At 37.6% G+C, this 15,791-nt stretch overlaps 1 protein-coding gene across 2 annotated transcripts in view; it reads left to right on the top strand.

Annotated features, from left to right (window-relative positions):
• The window catches only part of LOC127844005 (glutamate--cysteine ligase regulatory subunit-like), a 75,291-nt gene that overhangs the window by 6,710 nt on the left and 52,790 nt on the right, over positions 1-15,791 (top strand). Inside the window, exon 1 of one of the 2 annotated variants that reach the window (XM_052373972.1) lies at positions 9,226-9,299. The exons of the other annotated variant lie outside the window; for it this stretch is intronic. Coding sequence (XP_052229932.1) covers positions 9,246-9,299 — 54 coding nt within the window. The 5' untranslated portion in view covers positions 9,226-9,245. Of the gene's footprint in view, positions 1-9,225; positions 9,300-15,791 lie in introns of those variants that run through there. 2 annotated transcript variants of the gene reach the window in all.

Below are 15,791 nucleotides of genomic sequence, written 5' to 3'. Positions count from 1 at the left end.
AGACAACTTAAATTAAGTCAGTGATTTTTTTCCTTCTTTGGACGGGTCCGATAAACGGACCCGTTCCCAATGACCTACGGACCCGTTCCCAATGACCTACGGACCCGTTCCCAAAATGAACCGGACCCGTCCAATTCTCGAAAAAATACAAAAAATCCCTATCAAAATCGAGTAAACAATCCCCGAAAACTCCAACTTGACGTATTTCAAGACCGTTTTAACTTGCCGCCGATTTGACTTTTTAATGATTGACTGGTTTAAACATTTAATGTTACTTTCCAACATTAAATACGTGTATGTTATCACTCTTTTACACTGCGGTCCATTGTTGAGGCACGAACGACAACTCTGGTAGGAATATGGTATGTTATTGCGAAATATAAACCAGTCCAAATTTTCTTATGCTTCTGGCAATACTCGCCATGAGTCACAATATAAAGTTTTACAGAAAGAAATGAAAGCCTAGTAAAGTCAAAAGCAAATTGATTTTGGCTTCGTAAAAAGTTCATCAGTCTGCACAGACAAACGAAACAGACTCGGACAAGGCACACTTAGTGCTCTGATAAGGCTATGCAGCCTGGGGGTGTCTGGACTCTCATCAGCCCAGAGAGACGCCATTCTTGATATATTTAAAGCAGACACAAACAGAGAACTCTGTAACAATCTGTGTTCCGATAGCATGCTGTTGTTTGTGCAAGACTGTGAATAAAAATTTATGTTTCTTTCCTGTGTCATTTAAAGCTGAAAAAAGTTAAACAAAGTCATTAAAATACCATTCTTCAATTGGTACAATTCACAACTTTATTTTTCTTAATTGGAAGATCTTGTGACTCGTGAAAAATTCCCAATGGCATAGGCACCAATTGGGTGAAAAAAATCACTGATTAAGTAGCAGGTTTACCTGTTGGCCATGTCACAAAAATGTATCAGTGACTTACATAATGGTTAATGGTGGCAAGATATTTTACGAAATTACAGGAGACCCAGTTGCCAGTTTTTTGCCGTGGCCAGCTAAGGATCAGGAAGGTGGTGGATTTTTGTCTTGCCATGTGATTGTGTTTTTGTCCCCTACCGGTTTCACAGGAGGGGATTTATGGTTTGCGCTCCGTCTGTCAGTACGTCCGTCAGTCCGTCCGTCTGTCAGTCCGTCACACTTTTCTGGATCCTGCGATAACTTTCAAAGTTCTTAATATTTTTTCATGAAACTTGAAACATGGATAGATGGCAATATGGACATTATGCACGTCATTTCATTTCGTTCCTACGTCAAAAATTGTGGTTGATATGGCAACCAAAAAAAAAAAAAATTCTGAAAATGGTGGAATTTCTGACAATGGTGGAGCCGGTAGGGGACAATATTGCTTTTCAATAGCCTTGTTACAGATATTTTTATTTATGTGTTTTAAGTAAGGCCACAATTAAAATATTGTTGGTTTGCCCTTTACCGACCCTAAATTTTACAGTTGGGTAGGTAGGTAGGAAAATTATTTTATTTTATTTGAAAAATTATTTTTTTAATACAATAATAGTCTTTGAATATTTAAAACACTGTTATTAAAGCACTGTTGCAGTGTACGAAGCACTATGTAGCTTAACATTATCTTGTTTGCTGTTTCTTGCATATATTAATATCAAATGCATGCTTGTGTGTTATTACATCAAATATGTGTTCATTATATGATGTTAATTGCTCAAATGCATTTGTCATTATTTAACTGCCAGACAGCTTTTATTTTTAACTTAAACCTTTCCCTTATTTTGGGCTCAATAAGCATGCAACAAGCAGTGTAGAAAGACAGCCCAAAGCCTTTAATGGAAAAATTCAGACATGGCCAAAAAACGTCACATTTTACAGGCCAGACTTGCCTACCAGGAGAAACAATTCACAGGCCAGTTGAAATTTTTACAGGCCTCAATTTTAAGTGTTTGACTGGTTAGTGCATAGTCTCGGCATGGCAAAGTAAATTCATAAAAGGGCAAACTGAACATAAGCATTAGTTCTTCTTGAATTCTCTGAGTTTTTATGAGTACATACATGTACAGCTCAGAGGGTCAATAGCTGGGAGTTGTATTATTGCAACTAACATAAGCATGAAAACTTGATTTGAGGAAATAAATTAAGGGTGTTAAGTTCAGTTTGTGGATATATTAACGCTTTAAACATATATACTTGAGTGTTGTCGATGTATTTAGCTAAGAGACATTAATATATTAAATAAGTTTACCTTTACATATCCATTTCACTAACATGCCATTACAGTAAACTGTTTAGAGTGGCAAACATAATAAAGCAGAATATGCACATGAATCTGATTAAACACAGATCCACTTGCATATAAATCAAATCATGTTTGTCTTTTATTTTGCATTTTCGAACGATAATCCTGTAACTGTTAGATGTATTTTTCTTTGCGAGTAGACTGCATTCCAATTTTCAAACACTTGTTCTGTGACATTCAGTTCATACATTTCCAAAAAAAATAGAGCTTTATTTGTATCTAAAACGTATGCTCCATCGTAGAATGACACGCTCTTTTCATTAAACCATACTAATTATATGATGTCCGTCGTTAATTCGATAGTCATTTGTCCTCGCTAAGCATCATTATTTCTTTTAATTGTCCGCCATCTTGGATCACATTAACAACATGTGTGTGACGAACGTAAACTCGTATATGTCCGACTACTTTCGCGAACAAATAGTTAAGTATGATGTCGTTCGGTCATTTTCACGGAACACCGCCGATCGCGATGCTGGTTATAGACGCTTGGATTACAGTCTATTCTGGGGCATATGAAATTCCAACCATCGGAGAGACCTAGATCGGTCAGGGGCGATAATAATGGACAGGGATATAAATATGCGCACGAATAAATATTGCAGTCGGCTCTTTTATGATTGGCGAAAAAAAACGAAAATAAAAAAAAATAATACGTTTTCAGAAATCGCAATAAAAATTTTTGGGTCGGGGGGGTAAAAGTGGGTCGGTCGGTAAAGGGCAAACAAACTTAATTTTAATTTAGGCCTTAACTACAGACACTCTCAGTGCTTTCCACAGGATAATTTTCATTGAGACGCCCTGTGCTGTTGGGGGTGGGTGCGGGAGGGCAGCCCCCTCCATATTTTAATGTTTTTTTTACATTTATTTTTTACCTTAATTGGTGCGTAAAGACTATTCAAGAAAAAAAAAAACAGCAATAAAGTCATTCCTTACAACATCTTTTAAATTGTTTTAACCCTTTAAGTCATAGATACCCATAATCCCATGATTGATTTCCTAATACATCCGTTTTATCTAGACTCAATTACTGCATACTTACTTTTTCCCGTTGCTATTCAAAACCTAATAATCCCGTATTTTCCATTTTAAAAAGCAAAATCTAATAAATATTGAGAATAAAAGTGCTCAAGAGTTTCATAAACACAAACATTCCCCATTTTTATTAAACATCAAATAAATTTTTGCTTGTGTGACTATTTAAAGTTCATGTGCAGCGATTTTTAAACCGCGCAAAACCCCTTTATTTTTAGCTCACCTGAGCACAACGTGCTCATGGTGAGCTTTTCTGATCGCCTTTTGTCTGTTGTCCAACGTCCGTCGTGCATAGTCAACATTTTGCCTTGTGAACACTCTAGAGGCCACATTTATTGTCTGATCTTCGGTCAGAACATTTGTCCCATTGATACCTCAACTGAGTCTGGGTCATGCTGGGTCAAAAACTAGGTCACTAGGTCAAAAAAAAGAAAAACCTTGTGAACACTGTAGAAGTCACATTTGATGCCCAATCTTCATGTAACTTTGTCAAAATGTTTGTCTAAATGATATGTTGGTTGAGTTCAAAAATGGTTTCGGTCTGTTGAAAAACATGGCAGACAGGGGGCGGGGCAGTATTCCTTATATGGCTATAGACAAACCTTGTGAACACTCTAGAAGTCACAATTTTTACCCAATCATCATGAAACTTGGTCAAAACATTGATTTCATTGATATCTCGGACGAGTTCGAAAATGGTCCAGATCGGTGAAAAAAATGGCCGCCAGGGGGCGGGGCAGTTTACCTTATATGGCTATAGTAAAACCTTGTTAACACTCTAGAGGCCACATTTATTGTCTAATCTTCATGAAATTTGGTCAGAAGATTGGTCTCAATGATATTTTGGATAAGTTCGAAAATGGTTATGTTTGCTTGAAAAACATGGCTGCCAAGGGGCGGGGCATTTTTCCTTATATGGCTATATATGGCTTTAGTTAAACCTTGTGAACACTCTAGAGGCCACATTTATTGTTCAATCTTCATGAAATTTGGTCAGAAGATTAGTCTCGATGATATCTTGGATGAGTTTGAAAATGGTTATGTTTGCTTGAAAAACATGGCTGCCAAGGGGCGGGGCATTTTTCCTTATATGGCTATAGTAAAATCTTGTTAACACTCTAGAGGCCACATTTATTATCCGATCTTCATGAAACTTAATCTGAAGATTCATCCCAAAAATATCGTGGACGAGTTAAAAAATGATGCTGGTTGGTTGAAAAACATGGCCGCCAGGGGGCGGGGTATTTTTCCTTATATGGCTATAGTAAAACCTTGTTAACACTCTAGAGGCCACATTTACAGACCTTCAGCCGTTCCTATTTTTATCTCACCTAAGCACAATGTGCTCATGGTGAGCTTTTGTAATCGCCTTTTGTCCGTCGTGCGTCATCCGTCGTCAACATTTTGCCTTGTGAACACTCTAGAGGCCACATTTATTGTCTGATCTTCATGAAATTTGGTCAGAAAATTTGTCCCATTGATACCTCGACTGAGTTCAAAACTGGGTCATGCTGGATCAAAAACAAGGTCACTAGGTCAAAAAAAAGAAAAAACTTGTGAACACTGTAGAAGTCACATTTGATGCCCAATCTTCATGTAACTTTGTCAAAATGTTTGTCTAAATGATATGTTGGTTGAGTTCAAAAATGGTTCCGGTCCGTTGAAAAACATGGCCGCCAGGGGGCGGGGCAGTATTCCTTATATGGCAATAGAGAAACCTTGTGAACACTCTAGAAGTCACAATTTTTACCCAATCATCATGAAACTTGGTCAAAACATTGGTTTCATTGATATCTTTTACGAGTTTGAAAATGGTCCGGATCGGTTAAAAAACATGGCCGCCAGGGGGCGGGGCAGTTTTCCTCATATGGCTATAGTAAAACCTTGTTAACACTCTAGAGGCCACATTTATTGTCCAATCTTCATGAAATTTAGTCAGAAGATTGGTGTCAATGATATCTTGGATGACTTCGAAAATAATTACGTTTGCTTGAAAAACATGGCTGCCAAGGGCTGGGGCATTTTTCCTTATATGGCTATATATGGCTATAGTAAATCCTTGTGAACACTCTAGAGGCCACATTTTTGTCCAATCTTCATGAAATTTTGTCAGAAGATTGGTCTCAATGATATCTTGGATGGGTTCGAAAATGATTACGTTTGCTTGAAAAACATGGCTGCCAAGGGGCGGGGCATTTTTCCTAATATGGCTATTGTAAAATCTTGTTAACACTCTAGAGGCCACATTTATTATCCAATCTTCATGAAACTTTGTCAGAAGATTCATCCCAATAATATCATGGACGAGTTAAAAAATGATGCTGGTTGGTTGAAAAAACATGGCTGCCAGGGGGCGGGGCATTTTTCCTTGTATGGCTATAGTAAAACCTTGTTAACACTCTAGAGGCCACATTTATTTCCCGATCTGCATGAAACTTGGTCAGAAGATTTGTCCTAATCTTGGATGAGTTCGAAAATGGTTTCTGTTGCTAAAAAAACATGGCCACTAGGGGGCGGGCACATTTTTTCCTAATATGGCTATATATCATGCTTGAGTAAAACCTTGTTAACACTCTAGAGGCCACATTTATTGTCCTATCATCATGAAACATGGTCAGAAGATTTGTCCCAATGATATCCAGGATGAGTTCGAAAATAGTTCCGGTTTGTGGAAAAACATGGCTGCCAAGGGGGCGTGGCATTTTTCCTTATATAGCTATAGTTAAACCTTGTTAACACTCTAGAAGCCATATTTATTGTATGATCATCATGAAACTTTGTCAGAAGATTTGTCCCAATGATATTTTGGTTAAGTTCCAAAATGGTTCCAGTTGCTTGAAAAACATGGCCACCAGTGGGCGGGGCATTTTTCCTAATATGCACTTATGAATCTTCATGAAACTTTGTCAGTATATTTGTTTAAATGATATCTTGGCAGGGTTGTCATTATTAACCGATTGCCGATCGAATTCTTCGGTTAAAATTGCCAGAAAATCTGTTGTTTTTCCCAAATCTTTAAAATTGCGATCGGAAGTTTTGATCACGCAAACCAACAATAATTGACGAGGAATAACTGTAGTATAGTAGAACGAAGCCCGGTCATTCAGTCAGTCTGTTTACTCCGCCTATTAGAGCTACTATTTTCAATGAATTTCTCAGCGAGTGGCCAATATTGATTTTTTCCAGCTGTCAATCAAATTCTTCTTGGTAAGCACGTCAACCAATCAGCGCTCAGGCAGCCGAATACACGCAGACCCCATTTGAAACTGTATCAAATAGCTGTACATTTCACAGATTATTACTGACCGTTTCTCAACGAATGTAGCACTGTAGAGCGTAATTAACTAGTTTTTGTAGTTAGAGAAAAAGTACCACATATTAAAAAATGCTCTTCGATTTTCTACCAAAATAAAAGATATTAGCGACCTCTGCGCTACAAAGTTGTTATTCAGCATCTTAATATTAAAGTCCATGCTTTCCCCAAGGTAGAATGACGTGATGTTATACATGAAGTCTAATTTTGGCATGATTTTCATCTGTACATGAAAAACACAAGATATATGTGTCTCTGTTGCTATAATTTTCTTAATTTTCCGTGAATAATGAAATCTGAAAATGATTTTGGATAACACATTTAATTATACGCATTTGAAAATACTTCAATTAAATAATTCATTTTGTTATACAAATGGTCATAACACATAATGTAATAAGTAGGTAAATAACGTGTTTTGGGATTGCCAATCTATGCATACATATAGGTCTACATGCATGAATGACCTGACAAGTTATATCACGATCCGAAATGAAAAGAAGATCTATTCGGTAAAATTTAAAGAAAGACGCGTTTTTATTCTCAGATATTCACTTTCACTTTCGCAAACTTTTCTGAAAGGAGGTACATGTAACAGTTTAGATTGAGTCGTTGGTTTGTCGTAATTACTAAATATAAGCGGTTCTCAATGCTCTCAAATCGCGTCACGTGATTCACGCATGTTCAATGGGAATTCCCCAATCCCACAATTCTATTTGTATATGCACTTGCGTTAAATAGCGGACGACGTTCATTGTCAATATTGGTCGTAATTTGGTTTAAAAAAAAAATAAATCATAATAATACTGGATTATCGGGTAATGGATAGAATTGGAACATGCAAAGATCTATCAATATAATATGTTTTTACATTGTACAGTATACTAAAAATGTGAAAATCTTAAAATTTTCTATTCTTTTTAGACCTCATTTGAACTTTTTATGCTCTGAGAATAGCAGTATTTTGTCCCTAAATTGTCTAGAATTCGTTTTCGGTCGGGGGGCTTCGCTCCCCGAACCCCCTACCAGGACCTACATGGGAGCCAAGGCGGCCCCCATGAACCCCGGCCGAATCGGTTAATATTCCAAAATGATCCTTTGTTTACAATCATAATGACAACCCTGTCTTGAATGTGTATGAAAATGCTTCTGATCTGTTGAAAAACGTTGCTGCCAAGGTGTTCACTAGTCATGAAAGTGGGTTAGAACATTTTGTTCTAATGACATCTTGGGCTGCACAGAACAGGTCAGTTCCTTTGAATCTCAGGTGAGCGACTTTGGGCCTTTCAGGCCCTCTTGTTTTAATTTAGTGCATATTCAAACTATTTCCCACCTCACTTCAAATCAATAACATTGTTATTAGTGAGAACGAATAAGACTAAGTCACGCTTTTTCATACATTCCAATCTCGCCATTTTCTCCCATTGTTCATGCTCTCGATAATGAACTGGCGTAATATGGCTTCGGATGAATTATCTCTTGCAACTTTAGTTAGAAAAATTGATGAAAAATGGAAGATGATAGTGATTAAGATGAGTTTTCCTTTCAACTGTACATGTATGAGCCAGAATTTAGCGACAGTCAGTCAGATTTTTCTGATTCTGACTTGGACAGCAAGGAAAATTTTGCTGATGCTCAAGACGTTCATCTTGTTGCAATTACGGATTGGTCAATATATAATTGTCTTTCATGCACGTGTCGGGGGAAAAAACAACAAAAAAATAATTCTTTGTTATTCTACAGTACAAGCTTGTTGAATATGACTTGGTTACACAAACACTGGTTAATCATAAAAAATTAGAACGGATACTTGCACCAGTTCAGATTAGGAAGGAATGTAAATATTTCTTATTACATGAATGTAAATTTAAAACTCTGTTTCTATTAATTATACAATAGTTTCAGTGTGAACATTTATATTAATTTATTGATAAATACAACTTTCGTTATAATCAGTCAACGGTATTAATTGTGATTCTTGATATGATTTCACCAATTCATGGCATATCATTTGTATGAATTATTGTATATAAACGCAGAAATATATTATTTGAATTGCTAGGAAAATATATGTGAAAAATAATTTTATCTTTACAGTTCGTGTATGATAAAAATCTAATTCAACACAAGTATTGCATTTTTAGGAAAACGTTTTCATACAACAAACAAGTTTGCATGTGAATAGAGATACTATATACTATAGGCAATTATGGCGTATATGTAAAGCAATCATTTACGAATGCTGGACAAAACCCCTCCCAGATAAAACCCCTCCCGTCAGTTTTATAGAGGCCAGACAAAAACCCTCCCATGAAAAAACGGGGCCAGACAAAACCCCTCCCATGAAAAAACAGGGGCGGAAAAACCCTCCAGTGAAATCTGAGCCACAAATTTAAGTACCAAAGATAAATTAAATAGGACAAGTAATACAAACTATTTAGTTACATGCAAATGCATTGTTTATTGTTAACAGAATTTCACTTTCATTTTCCCAAGGTTTTCAGAAAGTCCCCGGGAAGCAGGTTTTTGCATGATTAAGTGTTGCTCTGTATTGTATTGCATTCAATCTAAATTTAAATTCACTTTACTATTAATGGCCTCATTTTATGTTTTAATTGATGTTGTTATTATATTGGATTATTGGATATATATATATGCACATTAGAAAAGCGGTATGTATACAGTTAATAGATACACATTTTCTTCTTTCAATTTCACACCCCTGAAAACACAATGCACACATGAATGGGTAAATTTTTCAGATTAATGAATGCAACACTGTGTGAAACAATTACATTTGTCGGTGTATAACTGCTTTCATGGGAGGGCATTTGTCAGCCCCTGTTTTCTCATGGGAGGGATATTGTCCGCCTCCGTTTTTTCATGGGAGGGTTTTTGTCCGCCCACTATAAAAATGACGGGAGGGTTTTTGTCCAGGAGGGGTTTTGTCCATATTCCACCATTCACTACCTACAGGAACTTCGTTATCTATAAAAGGGCTATAGATAACAAGCGTACTTGTGTTATTACGCCGTCAAAATTTGCCTTGTGAACACTCTAGAGGCCACATTTATTGTCCGATCTTAATGAAACTTGGTGAGAACATCGAAACTGGGTCATGCTGGGTGAAAAACTAGGTCACTAAATCAAAAAAAAGAAAAACCTTGTGAACACTGTAGAAGTCACATTTGATGCCCAATCTTCATGTAACTTTGTCAAAATGTTTGTCTTAATGATATGTTGGTTGAGTTCAAAAATGGTTCCGGTCCATTGAAAAACATGGCCGCCAGGGGGCGGGGCAGTATTCCTTATATGGCTATAGAGAAACCTTGCGAACACTCTAGAAGTCACAATTTTTGCCCAATCATCATGAAACTTGGTCAAAACATTGGTTTCATTGATATCTTTGATGAGTTCGAAATTGGTCCAGATCGGTGAATAAACATGGCCGCCAGGGGGCGGGGTAGTTTTCTCTATATGTATATAGTGATAACATGTGAACGCTTTAGAAGTCACATTTTTGGTCCAATCTTCATGAAATTTGGTCAGAATATTTATTTCTTGGATACGACGGTTGAGTTTGAAAATGGTTAGGATCAGTAAAAAAACATGGCCGCCAGGGGGCGGGGCAGTTTTGCTTATATGGCTATAGTGAAACCTTGTTAACACTCTAGAAGTAACATTTATTGCCCAATCTTCATGGAACTTGGTCCGAAGATTTGTTGTATTGATAGCTTGGCTGAGTTCGAAAATGGTTACGGTTTGTTGAAAAACATGGCCGCCAGGGTAGCGGCAGTTTTCATAATATGACTATATTAAAACCATTTTTACACTCTAGTTGTAATGCGGAATCCAATGTTGGTGCACAATGATGATGATGATGATGATGATGATTATGATGATGATGATGATGATGATGATGATGATGATGATGATGATGATGATGATAATGATAATGATGATGATGATGATGATGATGATGATAATGATGATGATTATGATGATACTGGTAATGGATTCAGAAACATTAATGTCAAACCCAAATATCTAATTATAATTATTGCATTACTCGAATTAATTATTGCCATTACTTATGATTGTTATCTATATCTTTGCAGAAATTTAACATAGTGGTAAAACCAATAAAACAACAAGAAGTATTACATATGAATCTTATTTGACTTTTCAATCACTTATCCTAGGCTACTCTCTATAAAACTCATTTATATCTGTGCCTGCATTGTTGCCAGGTGGTAATTGTGTAACACTCCTGGAAATTGACCCCCATTAACTGGTCACTTTCATCAAAGACCTATGTGTTGATGTCAGATGGAAACCATTCATAAGATACATAAGACATAACAACTTGAAATGTTTTACCCCTACAATTTTCAGTTAGTCAGTAGTTTGTGTGTGATTATGAAAGATTTGTGATTTTAGCAGGTTTTATTGTTGTTTCAATTGGAAATATCAATGCAAGGTGAGTCCTAAAATTGTTCCAGTTGTTTAAAAACACTTTGTCAAAAATGTGATTTTTTGTGCATTTAAATTACAAATAGTTTGATAGTTGTTTTGATATGATACGTTTTCAAATGTTCTGTGTGTGTTTACTTCTATATTTGCACACATTTATAACTAAAAGAAAGATAGAGCGATGTTTTGTACTATAAAAGAAGATCAATATTGAATTTCTAGTAGCTGTACATATTTATGCCCCCCTTCGAAGAAGAGGGGGTATATTGCTTTGCACATGTCAGTCTGTAGGTCGGTCTGTCGGTCGGTCTGTCAGTCGGTCCGTCCACCAGGTGGTTTCCGGATGATAACTCAAGAACGCTTGGGCCTTAGATCATGAAACTTCATAGGTACATTGATAATGACTCGCAGATGACCCCTATTGATTTTGAGGTCACTAGGTCAAAGGTCAAGGTCATGGTGACCCGAAATAGTAAAATAGTTTTTGAATGATAACTTAAGAACGCATACGCGGCCAACAGGGCGAACTCTGAACAATATAACTGAAGCAACTGGTCTGTAATCCTAAATCTATAATTATCAGTCCAATGAAACATCGTCATTTGAGTAAAATAACGTGGAACAGTAAAAATATTATCAGAATATGAGATTTTTTTTGTATATTTTGTATATTAAATATTGTATTAATGTTTAATTTTGTTAATTAATATAAATATATATAATACACTATTATATCTTTCTTATATACAGGGGAAACAAATGCAATAAGTTTAAATTTCATGTTTAATAAATAGAGGATATTTGTTCATGTCAGTGTGAGATCATTTTTTTTTTTTTTCATTGTCCCTTGACATATTGCTTTTATATTTTGCATACTTGTTAACAAACATCACCCCAACCTATATTCCCCCCCCCCAACCTCACCCCGCCCAATTTTTTTTTTAAACATCATCTAATAAATTACCACACCCCACATTATACCCCCCTCTCACTCCCCCCTACCCCCCACCCCCCAATTTTTTTTTAAACATCTTATAAATTACCACACCCCACATTAAACCCCCTCTCACTCCCCTCTACCCTCCCACCCCCATTTTTTTAAATATCTAATAAATTACCACACCCCACAGTATACCCCCCTCTCATCCCCCACCCCCCCCACCCCCCCACCCCCCCCCAATTTTTTATTTTATACATCTAATAAATTACCACATCCCACATTATACCCCCCTCTCACTCCCCCTACCCCTCTACCCCCCCCATCCCCCTTCCCCCCAAAAAATAAAATAAATTTTTAACATCTAATAAAAATTACCACACCCCACATTATACACCCCTCACTCCCCCCCTACCCACCTACCCCCCACCCCCCCCTGATTTTTTTTTAAACAACTTATAAATTACCACACCCCACATTATACCCCCCTCTCACCCCCCACCCCCCTACCCCCACCACCCCCCCCCCCAATTTTTTTTTTTTTTTGTGTGTTCGAAACATCTAATAAATTACCACACCCCACATTATAACCCCGCCTCGCACCCCCCCTAACCCCCCCACCCCCCAATTTTCTTTTTAAAAACATCATTAATAAATGAACCACACCCCACAGTTATACCCCCTCTACCCCCCCCCCCCTAACCCCCCCCCACCCCCCGAAAAAAACAATGTTTTTAAACATCTAATAAATTACCACACCCCACATTAAACCCCCCCTCTCACTCCCCCCTACCCCCTACCCCTCCCCACTCCCCTCCAAAAAATATTTATTTTTATTAAACATCTAATAAATTACTACACCCACATTATACCCCCCTCTCACCCCCCCCCCTACCCCCTTACCCCCCCAAAAAAAAAATTGTTTTTTTAAACAGTCTAATAAATTACCACACCCCACATTATACCCCCCTCTCACCCCCCACCCTTCTAACCCCCCCACCACCCCCCACAATTTTTTTTTAAACATCTATAATATGAACCACACTACCCACAATATACCCCAACCCGCCTCTCACCCTCCACTCACCCCTTACTCCCCTACACCCATATTTTTTTGTAAACAATCTAATAAATATAGCCAACCAACCCCACATTATACCCACCCCCTCACGCCCCTACACTCCACCCTACACCACCCACCGTGTCCCCCCCCCAAAATTGTTGTTTTAAACATCTAAGTAAATTACCACACCCCACATTATACCCCCTCTCACTCACCCCACCCCTCCCCCCCCATTCTTCTTTTTTTTTAACATCTAATAAATTACCACAACCCCCCATTATACCCCTCTCACCCACCCCACCCCCCCCCCTACTCCCCCCCCCCCCCAAATATTATTATTATTTTTTTTTTTTTTTTTTTTTTTTTTTGAAATTTCGTCTAATAAATTATTGAATATGAACAATTTCCCATGATGGCTTACGTTATACTGTCAAGCACTCGAATAGTCGAGCGCGCTGTCCTCTGACAGCTCTTGTTAGGTCACAAGGTCAAAGGTCAAGGTCACAGAGACTCGAAATAGTAAAATGGTTTCCAGATCAATAGGGGTCATCTGCCAGTCATTATCAATGTACCTATGAAGTTTCATGATCCTAGGCGTAAGCATTCCTGAGTTATCATCCTGAAACCATTTTACTGTTTCAAGACACTGTGACCTTGACCTTTGACCTAGTGACCTGAAAAGAATGCTTAGGCCTAGGATCATGAAACTTCACAGGTACATTGCTCATGACTGGCAGATGACCCCTATTGATTTTCAGGTCACTAGGTAAAAGGTCAAGGTCACAGGGACTCGAAAGAGTAAAATGGTTTCCAGATGATAACTCAAGAATGATTTACGCCTAGGATCATGAAACTTCATAGCTACATTGATTATGACTCGCAGATGACCCCTATTGATTTTTAGGTCACTAGGTCAAAGGTCAAGGTCACAGTGACTCGAAATATTAAAATGTTTTCTGGATGATAACTCAAGAATGCTTAGGCCTAGGATCATGAAACTTCATAGGTACATTGATCATGACTGGCAGATGACCCCAATTGATTTTTAGGTCAATAGGTCAAAGGTCAAGGTCACAGTGACTCAAAACAGTAAAATGGTTTCCGGATGATAACTCAAGAATGCTCACGCCTAGGATCATGAAACTTCATAGGTACATTGATCATGACTCGCAGATGACCCCTATTGATTTTGAGGTCACTAGGTCAAAGGTCAAGGTCACAGTGTCTTGAAACAGTAAAATGGTTTCAGGATGATAACTCAGGAATGCTTACGCCTAGGATCATGAAACTTCATAGGTACATTGATAATGACTGGCAGATGACCCCTATTGATTTTCAGGTCACTAGGTCAAAGGTCAAGGTCACAGTGACTCGAAATAGTAAAATGGTTTCCTGATGATAACTCAAGAAAGCTTATAAGCCTAGGATCATGAAACTTCATAGGTACATTGATAATGACTGGCAGATGACCCCTATTGATTTTCAAGTCACTAGGTTAAAGGTCAAGGTCACAGTGACTCAAAATAATAAAATGGTTTTCGGATGATAACTCAAAAATGCTTAGCTTAGGATCATGAAACTTCATAGGTATATTTATCATGACTGGCAGATGGCTTCTATTGATTTTCAGGTCACTAGGTCAAAGGTCAAGGTCACAGTGACAAAAAACGTATTCACACAATGGCTGCCACTACAACTGACAGCCCATATGGGGGGCATGCATGTTTTACAAACAGCCCTTGTTTAAAATATAGAATACATTTACAGAACGTATGCGGTAGTTATGATTATTTTTTATTACATATAGCATAATGTGTGATAGATCCATCTTTTGCTGATATTAAAATAAAATAAAAATCGAGGATGACGATTGTTCTTATTTGTTTTACTGAGCTTTGAATTAAACGACTATTTCAACGTGTGAGTTCACGTAGCCTTAAAGTACAAAACTGAGCAAACAAGTGAAAAAACTGTTGAAAATAATGTAATAATCTGTGATCATTTATAAATATAATTTTATTTAATATCATAAAACACCAAATGGATTAGAGCTGCAACGATTCGATCCGATTCATCGAAAATCGATTCGAAATGCTTCGATTCGATTACAATACCAAACCTACCAAATTCGATTCGATTCTTTGACATATATACATATATATATATATACATAGATACGTAAAGCGAGCTGTATTCTGACTATTGATACAGGAAGGTGTAGGTTTTATCTTTACCTGTAATTACGACGCGTGCGATTGGTTGCTTATTATGCCCCCCTTCGAAGAAGAGGGGGTATATTGCTTTGCTCATGTCGGTCTGTCTGTCGGTCGGTCCGTCCACCAGGTGGTTGTCAGACGATAACTCAAGAACGCTTGGGCCTAGGATCATGAAACTTCATAGGTACATTGATCATGACTCGCAGATGACCCCTATTGATTTTGAGGTCACTAGGTCAAAGGTCAAGGTCACGGTGACCGGAAATAGTAAAATGGTTTCCGGATGATAACTCAAGAACGCTTAGGCCTAGGATCATGAAACTTAATAGGTAGATTGATCAGGACTCGCAGATGACCCCTGTTGATTTTGAGGTCACTAGGTCAAAGGTCAAGGTCACAGTGACCCGAAATAGTAAAATGGTTTCCGGATGATAACTCAAGAACGCTTAGGCCTAGGATCATGAAACTTGATAGG

Source organism: Dreissena polymorpha, chromosome 9 (genome assembly GCF_020536995.1).
Source record: "Dreissena polymorpha isolate Duluth1 chromosome 9, UMN_Dpol_1.0, whole genome shotgun sequence".
Classification (NCBI taxonomy): Eukaryota; Metazoa; Mollusca; class Bivalvia; order Myida; family Dreissenidae; genus Dreissena; species Dreissena polymorpha.
The sequence above is the reverse complement of the archived record's forward strand: the minus strand, read 5'-3'. Positions and strand labels throughout refer to the sequence as shown.